Source organism: Gallus gallus, chromosome 3, assembly GCF_016699485.2.
Source record: "Gallus gallus isolate bGalGal1 chromosome 3, bGalGal1.mat.broiler.GRCg7b, whole genome shotgun sequence".
Taxonomy (NCBI): Eukaryota; Metazoa; Chordata; class Aves; order Galliformes; family Phasianidae; genus Gallus; species Gallus gallus.
The window spans coordinates 101819335-101834391 of record NC_052534.1 but is presented as its reverse complement, the minus strand read 5'-3'; the positions used below and the strand labels follow the sequence as shown (position 1 = coordinate 101834391).

Genomic DNA, 15057 nt, shown 5'->3' with positions numbered 1-15057 from the left:
ATACTAATGTGCTTTGCAGTACAGAAGTACCTTAGGGAGCAACGCCCTGTGTGTGTGTTTTTCCTGGATGGACTCATACATCACATGCCTCAGGCTGATGGTGCAAGATAATTCAAATACCAGTAAAAAACATTTACCCTTGTAAAACTGGGTGATATTTCAGACCATATGTGAAATGAGTATTCCGAAGGGAAACACTCAAGGTAGACATCTGGAAGAGTACCACCTGCCAGGCAAAGCAAGGAAAACAGACTTCTGGGGGCATGAAAGTGGGATTTGTTGGACCTGGACTGATTTTTTGCAGCCTAGCTCAGCAAGTCAGCCAGATAATGGAAATTATTAGGTTTTCATTACGTTGTTTGGACACATGCTACTGGTATGATAAACCCATCCCGATGCTCATGCTTAGTGTGGAGTCCTTTCATGTTTCAGTGCATGCCTCGTGGAATACTTCTCCCTAAAAATTGAGAGTATCCAGAAAACAAGATTAACATGAACAATATCAGCTTCCCACTTGCTCAGGCCTTTTTGCTTTTGCACCTTGAAGTAACTTTATGATGGAAATGTAGACCTGCTCCTATACATTGTTGGTTCTCTTCTCTTTTTCTGTTTGTTTTATTTTGCTTTCTGTTATTTTTGTTATAAAAACATTGAAAATTCTTATAAAATGCACTTTCTGCAGTTCGCCTTGGCAGTAAAGTGCAGCCATTCAGATACGGAAAAATCCATTTATGATGGATATTAAATTTGGTTTGTGTATGTAAAAATGATAATGGAAGTAAACACTGGCATAGAACTTCACAATAAAACACTGCTTAAAGTTGCTTGCTTTGCCTAAATTAAAAGCAACCAATGCAACTTTGTCTCAACGCTTGTGCTGTTATCTCATTATACTCATTAACAGCTGCTCTCACCAGAGGGAAGCAAGGCTGGGAATGCAAAATAAAAAAGAAGTATCTCAGAAACGTCTTCATTTAGGTAGTTCAATGTACTACTCTATGTTTTGAATCAAAAATTGGTTTTTAGTATTTGTTACGTTAGTCCATTCTGTCAGACTACACCAGTACTAATTTAATTATACTGCAGCTTCCTTTCGACAACAGATTAGATGTTAAATAAGTGTCCCAGCAATAGGTGTATAGATAGCAAAGGAAATCGGTAGTTTAATTTACAAACTAAGGTCTTGTTGTTTTTCTAATAAAGAAAATAATGCCAATGACCACTACAGTGTCTTGAGTAAACAGTAATTTATTTGTAGAGGATACCTTTACAAAAAGTAATTACTCCAATAAACACTAATGAGTGGTATGTTTATCTTAAAAGTTGCATGAACAGTTCCTGAGGGTACCAGGGCCAGATGAAGGTCTAAGGGTTAATCTAAAACACAATGCTTTAAAACCTGGTTCCTGGTGTCAGTAGGAGTTCTTCAGTATTTATTGAACATTCTTTCACGGTTTCCATCCCATTTCATTGGCATTTTATTGCTCGCTGATACAAATTATCCAGGGTTCAGTAATCAAATGAAAGATTGGGTGAAGCATTCAGGCTTCAAGCAATATATCTTTAGGAGATGTATTTTCTAAAAGATTTTCCCATCTTAGACCCACAAACCGGAAAGCTCCATTTTTAAGCTTACAATTCTCTTTAAACGTTTTCAGATGGCATCATCCAGTGGTAACAAATTACTGTGTTTTGCTGTAAGAACAAAAACAATCACATGGATTATTTGATTTTTACAGAATTAGACTTCTGACTATGCAGCCCTGTTTAACAAGTAATCCTCCTAGATAATTTAGTCATGGGGCAGCTTTCCGCCCATCACCATGTGAAGGTAAAGATTCAACCTTCCACTGGCTGCTCCATCTAAACACCAGTTACACAGTCCCAGTTGCTGCTTCTCCCCCCAGTGTTTCTATAGGTTGTGTTGGAAAAGGGAGGTGGTGTTTTAAGTCTAAAATGCTTGGTCCAGTGTGTTATGTTCACTTATGGTCTCTGAGGATGGAATGTACCTAAGGCGACCCTGAGTTAGCCCTCCTGAGCTATTTGCAGTGATGCCTTGGGCCTTCCCTCTGCAAGGTTTGGTATCATCACTGACCTGTCAATATCTTTTCCTGGTTTGCCTTCTTTCCTCTTGATACTTTCTTGTGATGTTACTGCATGTTCGTGTGCTGAAACTTTTCTACTCACTGTTATCACTAAGCAGTATGGGAACGTCATCCACCTGAAAGGAGCCACATAGGAGAGGAAGAGGTGAACCCCTTTCCAGCTCTGAGCTCAGTTTCCAGTTATGTACTTTTCCTGTAAAAGGTTCAGTTCTGAAAATTCTTCACCACATTCTAAGTCCATTAGAGTTTGTCCTTAGATATCCTGGTGCTGCCTTCTAGAGTAAATGACTAGTGAAGGGGCAGATACAGGACTGGGGGTGCTTTTTTCTTTGCTTCCCCTCATGGCTCCTCTTCACACAGATGCTGATGCCAGATTCAGTGGCCCTGTCCCCTGTACTGACAATGTCAGTGTTACAAGGACGTATACAGTATTTTCCCCCTATAACTTCACTATTCCTCTTTGCTGTTACAGCCCCCTGATGTAGATCACAACTGTGAAAAGCCAGCTACCAAATGCAGAAGCATATGTAGGCTACATTATCAGTACTTATGAGAATCCTCCAAGGTTAATCTTCCTCTTAGGCAATAAGCATCTCCTTGGTTTTATTCAAGACAGGTATCATCACAATTTTACTACACCTTGTGGGTCTCACTGGCCATTAATACTATGTCTCTGAAAGGGTGGTCAGGCACTGGAATGGGCTGCCCAGAGAGGTGGTGGAGTCACCAACCCCGGAGGTGTTCAAGGAACATTTGGATGTTGTGTTGAGGGACGTGGTTTAGTGAGAACCATTGGTGATGGGTGAATGGTTGGGCTGGGTGATCCTGTGGGTCTTTTCCAACCTTTGAGATTCTATGATCATGGCACTGTGGCCTGTGGGTTCCACAGTCACTGACATCATGCTATTTTCACTGCAGTACATCCCCAGAAGTAAAGAAAAAGTAAAACCTGTGTTGTTCTGTCTTCAAGGGATCGTTGGTCTCCTGTTCATAGAACCATTTGTCTGGGATTTCTCGCTCATCCCTTCCATGGAGGGCATATGGAGGTGTTTTCAGTTCATGAAAGCCAGGCCTGCAGTAGAATATTATAGAAAAAAAGCATTGTGCTGTTTTCAGAACTTGATGCAAAAGGTGCTGCTTTGTCTTCTGTTTCCCCATGCAATTATCATCCTTTCTGTGATTAATTTATTACATACAAGCAAAGTGAAGAAAGTGGAAAACTTCTTTTTTCTTTCTTTCTTTTTGGGATTTGAGACAAGACAGCAATATGATTCTTAGGTGGAACGTTCTCTGGATCAAGCAGCTTTTCAGATGCATAATAACCAAGAAAAATGGGTTAGATTGCTTATTTCATTTGTTGTCTTAGTTATGATTTCTGATTAGCTTGTTCTGTTTCTTCATAAAGCAGGTTGTTTTTTTTTTTAATTAAGCTATGTGGAGCAGCCCATGCTTATATTAGGTCAGTGATCTGATTAGTCTTTTGTCTTGGCACAAAAAATGCTACATGTATTTGTATAAGGGACAAAAAACTTGGGGAGTTTGTGTGGGTTGTTTATTTTCCTTTTTCTGCTTCATAGTTTTAAGGATGCTTTATCTTCTTCCCTTTCTTAGAAAAACAGAATAAAAGTATATTTTGCTTCATTGTTCCTGAGCAATTCCCATACCTCACATATGAGTGGATCCTGGGACAGACTTAGAGTCACTCTCTGACGATCAGATGAGTGCCTGCATACCTAGCTGCAATACTGTCATCCTCTGTGAGCAGGGTAGCTGGGTGTTTGGATGTACAAGCATTCCATTGTGAAATTAGGGAGGTGCGCACACATGCACAAAGTGTGTGCAGTTTAATAGTAGCACTGGAAAATCTTGCCTCCAGTATCTTTTTGAATCACTGAAGGAAAAGAGAATTTATGATTTCTGAATAATCATTAATTTCAGGAGTCTACAGTATAAAGGTTGCTTATATAACTGATGTGCTTTTTTTTGCCTAAGAATTTCCCATGCATGCACAGCAGAAAAACAAACAAAATGCTCTGTTATTTCGTTAAAAACCAAAGTCTTCTTCCCCAGCAAGATTAACTTGTTGACTAATCTCAGAGCAAACACTTTATTTTAATCTATCATTGTTTTCTGACACTGGGTTTAGCAGAGGTCAGAAAAAGAGATTCATTAAAGTGATTGTGCATTTGTTTTTCCAAAAGCACATCAGAAGATTGATGTTTTGCCAAAGAAAATAAAGAAATACAGTATTTCTTTTAATACACTTCAGCTAAGTAAAGCCTTGCAATCACATGCCTTGGCCCAGATGAGGTGTTTGCGGCATAAGGTACAAGTCATATAATTTCTACTATCTGAAAAGAGCGTAAATGAACTTTATTTCAGCCATGCCATTTGTTCCACACCTGAGGTGAAGTAATTCGCTCTCTGGTCCCTCCTCTGATGTACAGCCATCAGAGAGCTGACTGCCAGTGTGTTTGTGCAAGTCTGTTTGCTTATATAAAGAACCAATTTGAGCTCCTCCACCCAAGAAATTCATGTTGATTTTGGATAATCCCCGGACAGTATTATTCCATAAAATAAATAAATAAATCTTTCAGACGTATGACACGGCCCAGCTCCACATACTTTGGACTGTTATAAGCACATCACTTGTACTGATGAAACACGAACTACCACGAGACATGAACAGTTTTATATTTGTCCAGAAGTAAAATAAAATAAAAATAAAAAATAAAATAAAAATAAAAATAGAATAAAATAAAAATAAAATAAAATATGTATTTCAATGTAGAGTTATATGACACTGGAGTTCACCTGACAAGAGTGCTGGTTCTATTGGGCTGACAGGAACTCAGCGTGTACATCTCCAGACCCTGTGCTGCATGCTCATCCAGGGTGGATTTTTTGGAAACAAAACCAATGCAATTTGGTTTGGCAACAAATGAGCATTGCAGAAGAGAAGGAAAAGTTGTATTAAACTTCTAGAACAATTCTATTGAGTCAGCACTGGCTGTTAGGGCTCACTTTCAGTATGTTTGAGTCCTAAACTCAAGCCTGGGTAAACGACAGGAGGAAAAAGCCCTTATTCTCTGTTTTTAATCCTGTGTGCGCAACCCTTACCCTTCCTTGACGTTCTTACTTTGGAAACAAAACTGGTTCTCAATAGGCACTTCATTAGTGAAATCAATAATACTTTTGAGTATGTTACCCTGAATTCTGCTATTTCAGTGGGTAAGTAAATATTGAATCAGATATCTAATGTCTTAAGAAACTATTTTATTGATTAATTAATTAACTCTGCTAGACAAATAACCTTGACTTGGACAGTGTTGAGGCTGCGCGAGGCTGTATTTGCTGTATTGTTCATCAACAACATTGTACTTACTTTCAGCATTTCGTGTGTAGGAGATACTGAGTTTTTGCTGAGAAAAGCAGGCATTAACCTGGACATATATAATTATCTGTCATGTGTATTGACAATGGTTTCATAAAGTTGCTTCAAAATCATAAGGTTGTATGAAGAATACAAATAGAATTTGTGTTGTTTCCTGCTTGGTCTCTGTAGTCTTATGAACATGGAGAGGTTGTCTAGAAGATTTCTACTCCTACTTTACTCCTTTTCCCTTCCTCTAACCTAGAAGAAGCAGAAATTCCTGTTAAATCCCCTTTTTTTTCAAGAACAAAGGCTATGAATGGAATGTCAAGCATTAAAAGACTTGCTGATAAATCATTGAAGATGGCAGTGCCTGAGAAATGAAGTATGGGAATGGTAGATAACGTTTACAGAGCAAAATTGACCTCTTCAACCCAACACGTGATAATATAGTTATGCTCAATGTAACATACTCTGTCACTTGTTCCTGTATCCAGAGGGTCAGTATATTTCTAGTATTCTGTGTTTTATGTGTTTTACATGTACCCTTAATTAGACTTGCAGTGTAGACAGCACACTCCTGCATGAGGTTAAGCTACTGTACAAATAAATAAATAAAAAGTAGCTCTCACTAAAAATAGAAACTAAGATTAAAAACAATGTGTTGGCCTTAGTGTTTCGGGAAACTGAACAAGCTTACTTGTAGAAAGCCCAATAGGTAATATATTACTTCTAATCCAATTTTACATTCCTTAAGCGTGTTTTAGTCTTTTTCATTCAGAGTAAACTACTGTAAGTTATGTTGGGTTGTGATCATAAATAGTTTTAGTAGAAATACTAGTTTAACTGAAGAAAAATGTGCTTGTTGTTGCCTATGTGGTAATATTTTAAGCTCAGGAAAAAAGCATCAGAGCACATTCTAAAACAATTATTTTGCTTCAAAACATTATATATTATACAGATCATCGAAGAGGCAATTTAGTGCCAACTCATGCTACCGATTACTACTGTTGAGGCCAAAATTCCCATAACTCACTTGTATTCGTAATTTTTAGCATTTGAGGTTACTAATTTACTACACAGATTAAAGGACCTGTAACTTACCGTAATTTGATAATGGACAGTTGGAAGGGCGTCTGTTATCACTTCCTCTTCACAGGTACAGAACCAGCTCCATCTGAAGTGGGCCTACTCTGTGAGCTAGCTTCCTCTTACAGTAGGTTTTGAGTGCCTTTCAGATTCTTTAATTATGCTTTTGTTGAGCTTTTGTTGGGAAGCTGTATGCTTCGTGTAGGGCCGTAGCTGGGTAAGGAGCCAGTCTCCATCCTGTCTGAATCTTGCTGGCATGAGACTGTGCTGGCTCCAGAATGAAGCTGCACTGCAAGTCAACGTGTAAAGTGTGTAACAGATTAGGGGGTTACACAGGAGTATAGCACTGAGGTCCGAGATAACAGCGTGGATTTAAGGGATGAAGTGGTATTTAGTACTAGGACATCTCTTGTGGACAGATTGTAGAAATATGTTCCTTCACGCTTTCTGCCTCTCATTTTTCATTCTTGTTTCTTCTTTTTCATTCTTGTTTCTTCTTGCATTCTTTTCCATGCAGTAGCCCAGCTTAAACTGGGGTGGTACATCCTTAACACGCCTTTTAGTTTAGCAGGTGGAGTATTTTTTAGCAGATTAAAGTTCTGTGAGTTCCCTTAGACTTAGAACTTCAGAGCCATGTCACCCACATCATGAGCCAGTGCTAACAATGCCCTAATTGCTGCAAATTGTTACAGTCACTGGATTATCCCAGTCTTGTTGGCTGGCCAGGAAGCAAGTGGTGAAGTTCTCCTTGTTAGTGACTACCCAGGCTCCTTTGGGAGGTCGCTGACAGGAATGAAATCATCCAATAACCTGGAAACCTGAAGCTCTCACCTGATGCTCTTTGTAGCTGGATCGGTGATGATAAAAACCTGCCTAGATCTGTGTAATTTGTGTAAGTGCTGCTGCTCCATGTTGGCACATACACATTCCATATTTTTCCTCACCCTATGGGATTTTTTTTTCTGTGCATTTATTAAGACAAGAGATTGTGGGTATCTGACTGTCCTCGACACATGATAACATTGCTGATCATTTGTCTTGAGTGAAGGATCTCTTGCTCCTGGGCAGTGTTGCTGTATTAGGTCCTGAATTTGCAATATAAAGTTGAGTTAATTTAAGCAGAACCATTACGGTGAGTTTGGCCTTGTACCAAACAAACACCATGCTAGCTGATGGATCTTCAAGCTCCATGTGTTGCTGTATCCTTCTCTAGTTGGCTGGTTGTATATGCATGCACATTTAACAATGGTCTGTCATTTACCAGCTCTGTTAACTTATTTTTTTAAATAAAACTTGTATGTATTTCAGAATTAAAAAAAAAAAAAAAAAAAGTAGAGAAAACTGAGATACTTGAAACTTTTATTAAAACAAAGGACTTTTTTTCTTCTCTTATGTTTCAGACACAGATATTAAGGAGCTGGAGGATGTGTTTGGACTTAATGGACAAGTAGAACATAAGCTGAACTTCCTTAAAAAGAACGTATCAAAAGATATAAAGCTGGTACTGATTGCTCATTCTATTGGTTGCTACATCACACTGGAGATGATGAAGCGAGCATCAGAACTTCAGGTACATCAACCTTGAAGCATGGGAGTTGCATTATTAGCAAAACTGCACGTGGTTAGCCTGTGGGTATTGCCAGGACTTTCTTGTAGAAGCTGTATTCTTCTATAAGTGAGCTTTCAATCCTAGTTCTCATTAAAATGAAATAAAAACATTAATAACTAAGCCAAATAAAATATAATGAAGTAGTTTACTGTAAACTAAAGGTCTTGTTCTAAATTTGGGCCTCAAAATGCCCACGTAATACAAACGATTATTAATGGTGATAAATATATTTAAGGTTTTCTTGTATTATCTTTAAATAATTTGTAAACAGATGCTATAGATATGGTAATTAAATTATGTTACTACACCAAAAATTAAAACTGGTTATGATTCTAATAGGAGCTTCTCAAGGATCAAAGATCTCAAGGCAAGCAGATTGCTAACTCTAGGTGGGAAAGTATATGGAAAATAACAATAAAATAAACTGTGACGAGAACTGCTCTAAAAGTCATTGTTTTAAAATTTTAATGCATATGCAAATATCAGTGCTTCTGCAGCACAGTCCTGGTTTATGTAATAAGAACTAGTGGTGTAACTGCAGATTCTTGCCTTTGTTCATCTGAACAGTTTTCTTTCTCGCTGTGAAGCAGCAGTGAGGAAGGACACTGTTCTTGCAGCTCAGGAGACAGCGAACTGTTAGAGCTCAGTAGTAACTCACTCTGCTAGTGGATGGTCGATGAAGAATGCTGAATTTATTTCTTCCTAAATATTCACTCTTGATAAATCATTGCCTCTTCCTTTACATTATAAGTGCTTCAGTGGAAGAGAGTGCAGTGTTAAAATAAAGTCTGTTTAACATATGCATGAGTAGGTTCTTCCACATCTTCATAACCATTTCCACTGCACGTCTAACTTCTTTTTCCCTTTAAAGAAAACGGCAGCTAAAAAAGTGAAACACAAAGTTAACCTTATATATTAACCTTCTGTATTTCCACAAGCATATTTTGCTTTGTGATATAAACACGGAGAGGTTTTTTGTTTTTTCTTTTTTTTTTTTTTTTTTTTTGAGATAACTTCTATTACTGTTTTATCTTTTCAGAAGGGAGTGTTTTAGAAAATATCATATGTAGTAATTTGTCCAAAAAATACCAACTTTTCTTTGGTTAACATCTGTACAGTCCTTATTACACAAATGGTTTTACCTGGTTTCAATTGAACTATGAATTGAGTAATTTTTTTACACTTGACCCACTGGATGTTGGCAGCATGCTACTTGTCAATGTTTTGCAATGTAGGCATCTCTGGGGCACATTTAGACTTCATAGTGCACTGTGTCCATGAAATTATACAATAAACTACATTTAAGATGCATTTAACAATAGAAAATATTTGTATAAGCCAGAGTGTTGTGCAACCTTTGTCCCTTTGCCAAAAATAAGTTAACTGTTAGGTTTTATAACATATGAAGTGTGATAATAAGAAACTTGTGTTTCCATCTCTCCCTTTGTTTTTACTGGAATATTTGATTCCCACAAGGTTTTGAGCACATATGTGTATTTTAGTAGCTAGATCATTTGATTTTATTTTTGTGTAGTTCTTATGTGATATTCTTTTATTATATGAGCTTTGGTTTTGGTCTTAAATTCTCTGCTTTTAAAGGCCTTTATTGCTTACAGTTTATTATTTTGAGCTAGAGGTTAATGCATTGAACTTAGTGCTCAAATGATTCACTAAACGTTTGTATTTGGAATGGTCATTCAGGAGGCTTCATTTTTGTTGCCCCATTTAAATCCCTTTCATAATCTATCCAAAAGTAGACTAGATTTTCTGTGCAGTGATGGGGGAACTTGATGAGCATGGAAGGCATGATGAAGATGAAGTACTGCCTCTACTTCTGTCTTTCTTGGTGGCTTTTAACTTCATGAGCCCTGAGCTCTGCAGATTGATGAAGCACTGTGATATTTTTATTTTTTTGCTAAGCTTCTGTGAAGCACTGCTGTTTTTTACTAAAAGAGAAAAGAAACAAGAATTGCCAGTGTGAGACCCATCTGACATGGCAGAGGATTGGCAGAGGACATGATCCATTCCCAATAGTTTGGGTACAAACGTTCTGTTTTAAGGTGGGAAGAATTCAGCCATGGTTGTGGCTGACCATCCCGTGATCCTGAAGGTCTTTTCCAACCTGAGCAATTCTATGATTCTATGCCATCCTTCTTAATCTGAGGATCAGGGGGTAGCCCCTGGTTGCTCTGTTTGCTGGTACGCATCTAACCAAGGGCACTTTTCAGTTACCATGGTGGGCATCAAATCTTTTAAGAGTCTCCTCTTTGTGGGAAGCAGAGCATTCCGAGCTTGTCAGACTGCATTAAATTTTTCTCATGGTGTTCACAGCATTAATCATCCTTACACTTTGTGGATGGAAAAATGCAGGAATGTACTCTGCAACTTAACTGATGCTTGATCTTAACCTCATAATCTTCATTCTTCATTCAGCTAGCAGCACTGAAGAAAGAAGCTAACAGATTGTTTTCACAGTTGTTGGAACTTGAGCCTGACTCACAAATATACTACATCCTCCAGATATTCTCTTCTAAAATACAAATCCTTACTTGGACTAATTCTTTGTGCTTTGCTAATGGTATTACTCTTTCCTAAAGCACTCGATTTCTTTGTTAATTTAATCAAAAGATTGACACATTTCCTAGCTAATGAAATTCATTCTATTCCAGAATTTATCTTATATATGTGATGTTGCTATTGAAATGCTAGCACCTTTGTGGTAGTGAATTTGTGGTAATGACTTAAATTATTACGCAGTAAAAACATTTCCCTTCCTATAAAGCTCATTAAAGAGAGGGTTTAATATCTCCGAGTTTGTGTAAGCTTAAGCAAATAAAATTTATGTGATATATAATTCAAAACTATACACTGTTACTGTGTCTCGGTGATGCAAAAGAATATTAAGTATTACTAGGACTTGGTTGATTTTATTAATAGCGGATAATAAAACATCACAAAATCACAGCATGGCTGAGGTTGGCAGGGACCTCCAGATCCATTTGGCCCAACCCCTGCTCCAACAGGGATGGCCAGGGTGCCCCACCCCACGTCCAGGTGGCTTTTGGAGAACGCCAAGGAGGAGACCCCACAGCTCCTGGGCAGTCTGTGCCAGTGCTCCATCACTCATACAGCACAGAAGTGCATCCTTATAGTGAGAGCAATGGTGAGAGGTGTTACTCATTCCCATTTAAGAAAAGAATTAAATATGTTTAACAAGAGGTACAAGTGAAACTGTCTGTACAGCCTAGCTGTTGGTTTCCTATCCTCTTAGCCAGTTTTTCATTCATATAAAAATGCTTCTCTCACCAATTACTGATATTATTAGTGGTCACAGGGATTAATTGACTTCCATGTAGAGCATTCTGTTGGAGCATTTTTGAATATTGTTATTCTGGGTGATACTCCTATGTGTGCATGTTAGCTTTCTTTCTTTTTCAGAATAGATTAAAAAAAAAAGAGAAGGAGCTGTCATCTATAAAGCATTATTGTTACATTTTATGTTAGAAAACTTTAGAAATTTATTTTCTTACTCTTTTTTTTTAATTGAAATGTAGCTTGTACTAGACTATATCTTCTGGCAGTCCACAATTTCCATTACTGCACTGGTAGCAATAGGGACTTGCATTAACTTCTGTGCTCTCCTAGACTACACCTGTAGTTTGACTTGCATGGTTCTCATTTTCTGTTTCCATACCTGAACCAAAGGGCTGTGTTCCATCTGTTGTGAACAGCTTGCTTGGAAACACTGATGGCCTACAGGTATGCCACACAATGACAGATGTCACAACTCCACTGGCTTTTTTTCTTTTTCCTTTTGCGTAGAAGTCTGCATCTTCCTGATTACTTGCAGCCCTATGTAACACAACTTAGTAGGAGAAGACAGCTCTGCACATGACCCCTCTGAGTTCTTCTCCTAAGTGATATGTTATGATACAAAATCACTTTATGATAGTGATTTAGTTTAAGTTGTGTTGAGAGCTTGATATGAATTTGGGAAGCATTTTCATGATGACAGGAAAGAAAAAAATCACCATGATCTTAAACATGGGTATTTCTACTTCGAAACAAAATTCTTTTATATGGAATTACTGGAAATCCATGAAGACTGTGAGATTAAAAGCAGCAGATTTATTAACAGTGCAGGAACTGCTAAGTATGTCTGATATTTGAAATAATAAGAGAATCTTTTCATAAATGGATGAGAGAAAAAATGAATTAAGGCACTGCCATCTTCCGTTTTGATAAGATTAGAACCTATATGTGTAATCAAAGGCAGATAGTGCCATTGTGACAGAAAATACATTCTGAAAGGACACTGGCAGATTCTGAACTGCTTAGAAGGTGTTTTGGAAGTAGAAAGAAAATGAAAGCCTAAAAGCAGCTGAAATAAAGAGGAATAAAAATTTTCCATTGCATGTTTTACACTTTTATTCAACATGGTAGCATCAAGCTGAAATGCTGATTACCTAAAATACATCATAAGGTTATTTAACAAAATCTTGTCTAGGTAGCTCTTTGTAGCTCTTGTCTAGGTAAATTCATTTCTGATGATTTGACTCAAAATTATAAAGATTAAAATGTGTTTAGTGAAAAACTAAAATTTTTACCATCTTCAGTACGCTGAAGAGAGTATAATGGCTTTTCTCACACAGAGGATTATACTTTGTAGACCTTCTTGCTGGTGTGTGGTGTCACCAACAACATGGCCAAAACATGAAGAATGTCTTTGATTTGTGCAGCTTTGTTTTGACTTCTTGTGGCTGAGATTTATGTGCTCTTAGCTCCTTAATGGATTACAGTGATGGGTGTAATATGGATATGTGGTCATGTCCAACATTAGGGGTCATGATCTGAAGAAACTATTTTTATATACATTTTATGTGACTTACAGACAGAAATGATAAAGTCCAAAAAAAAAAGGGGACATTAAAAAAAGGGTAGACGGTAACACAAACACAATGACAACATTGACAAAATTATTATGCAGAAAAAATAGGCTAAACTTAGCAGATCTCACAGGGGAATTAGTACACGTTTCAAATACATGTGCATCATGTGGAGAGAGCTGCACATTTCTAAGCTGTAACAGAAAACTCAACTGAATCTCATGTGTAGTACTTCTCCATCAGTCTGTCCATTCCAGATAAAGGAGCTATACGTATAAAAAATAAGCAAACAGCACTGGGTGATGCACACTCACCTTCATTCATCTTTAAGTGTTGAGGGAAGAAAAAAATACAAAGGAATCTAACGCTGTTTTGCACAGATTTAATCACGAGTCTGAGTTCAGCTGCCTTCAGTGAGGCGTGTCAATTTAACTTTATGGATGTCTTAACTTGGTCTTAGAATTGGCCTATTTCTCTTATATATATATATAAATATATCTATTTGGCAGTTCACTATCAGTTCTTGATAGACAACAAGCTTTTGGGAGCATAGCACAGGTGGTCTGAGCCAGCAATTAATAAAATTTGCTTTTGTTAACAGTGTCCACATTACACAGGCTGCATAATCCACATTGTAACAGGTTACAAAATTTGGAGAAGTATATTCTCTCAGTGAGGCCCCAGGCAGTATCAGTAAGTCTACTGGAATAGCCAGGAAAGCAAGCAATACGAACTTGGTGCCTATGCTAACAACTCTGTTATTTGAAAAAAGCAAGAAGTAATGAGAAGTTATTGAACCTGATGAAATATGATAAATAAGATGCTGTGTCTTTGAAGCAGTAAGGGAGTTTCTAGGGGAAAAAAAAAAGTCTAGAGGGATTTAAAAAAATGGAAAAAGATTTCTTCCCTCTCAGCTCTCAGTACTTCTGCTCAGCCTTGCTGCTTCATGCATTGAGAAACAGCAGTAAGTTGTTCATTATTGCTTGCTGCATGGTAGTAACACCTCAATATTAAGTTAAAGAGATTTCCAAAGGTCTCTACTTTGTACATCTGCCTGATCTCCAATCTAATCTTGTTCTTGCTTGTAGCTATAGAGGTAGCGAGCAAGAAACCATGAAAGTTGAGAAGTCACAACAAGTTATGACCAACATAAATGGTAAAATTCTGAATTTTTTTGCAACACAAAACATTAGGATTAGGAACATGAGGAATTTTCAGAGTTTCATGTTAGGTAGGATGACTTAATTACCTATATTATGTCACTTCTTAAGATCTGTGTTGTAGCTTTTGAGACCTTAACTTCCAAACCAAAGTTTAGAGTATGCCAAGGAAGCATGAATGGAAGTTTAGGCTTATGGTGTTTGTCAGTTTACTTGGCCAAAGCTCATTCCTGGTTATCTGGTCCAAAGAAAGCTTTTTAATATTAACCTTACATGGATTTGATTGTTTTATTTTCCTCACTAATGTCTTGTGCCATATTTCTGTTACACTGTGTGAGCACACCATGGCTCAGTTCATGTTAACCACAAATGGGAGCCACAGTTCATCATGCTGTCAGCACCTGAAAGTGGGCACTTGGGTCCTAGATTTGCCTCACTGAGTTCAGTATCTGACCAGAAGGTTTAAATATAGAAACTCAGTTTAGAAAACAAAAAGATTAAAGATTGCAGTGTGGCTGTCTAATAGAAAAAAAAAAAAGTGGATATACAGTTAGCAAAACTGGTTGATAAAGCCACTCATATCTATGGAATATAGACCAAAGATTACACACTGCCAGTTTTCCTTATTTGATTACTAAACGTCTCCTCTAAAACAGAAATTAGGGCTACTTAAAGGTACAGTGGCAATTAAAGCTCTCTTTTTGCTTCTAGGACATTCTTTTGAAATATACATTTCATTTATTCTTAATAGTGTCTTGTATGTATTATACAAGCAAATAGTGCATCTCTGAACAGTGCTGTCTTACAGTGTGTCCTTTCTGAGTGGGTGAAGCAG

At 37.4% G+C, this 15057-nt stretch overlaps 1 protein-coding gene across 6 annotated transcripts in view; it reads left to right on the top strand.

Moving 5' to 3' along the window:
* The window catches only part of LDAH (lipid droplet associated hydrolase), a 108428-nt gene that overhangs the window by 38374 nt on the left and 54997 nt on the right, over window positions 1–15057 (top strand). For all 6 annotated transcript variants that reach the window (NM_001031093.2, XM_015284972.4, XM_046938952.1 and 3 more), the window contains one exon: window positions 7968–8137. In NM_001031093.2, the coding sequence (NP_001026264.2) occupies window positions 7968–8137 (170 nt within the window). The remainder of the gene's footprint in view (window positions 1–7967; window positions 8138–15057) is intronic.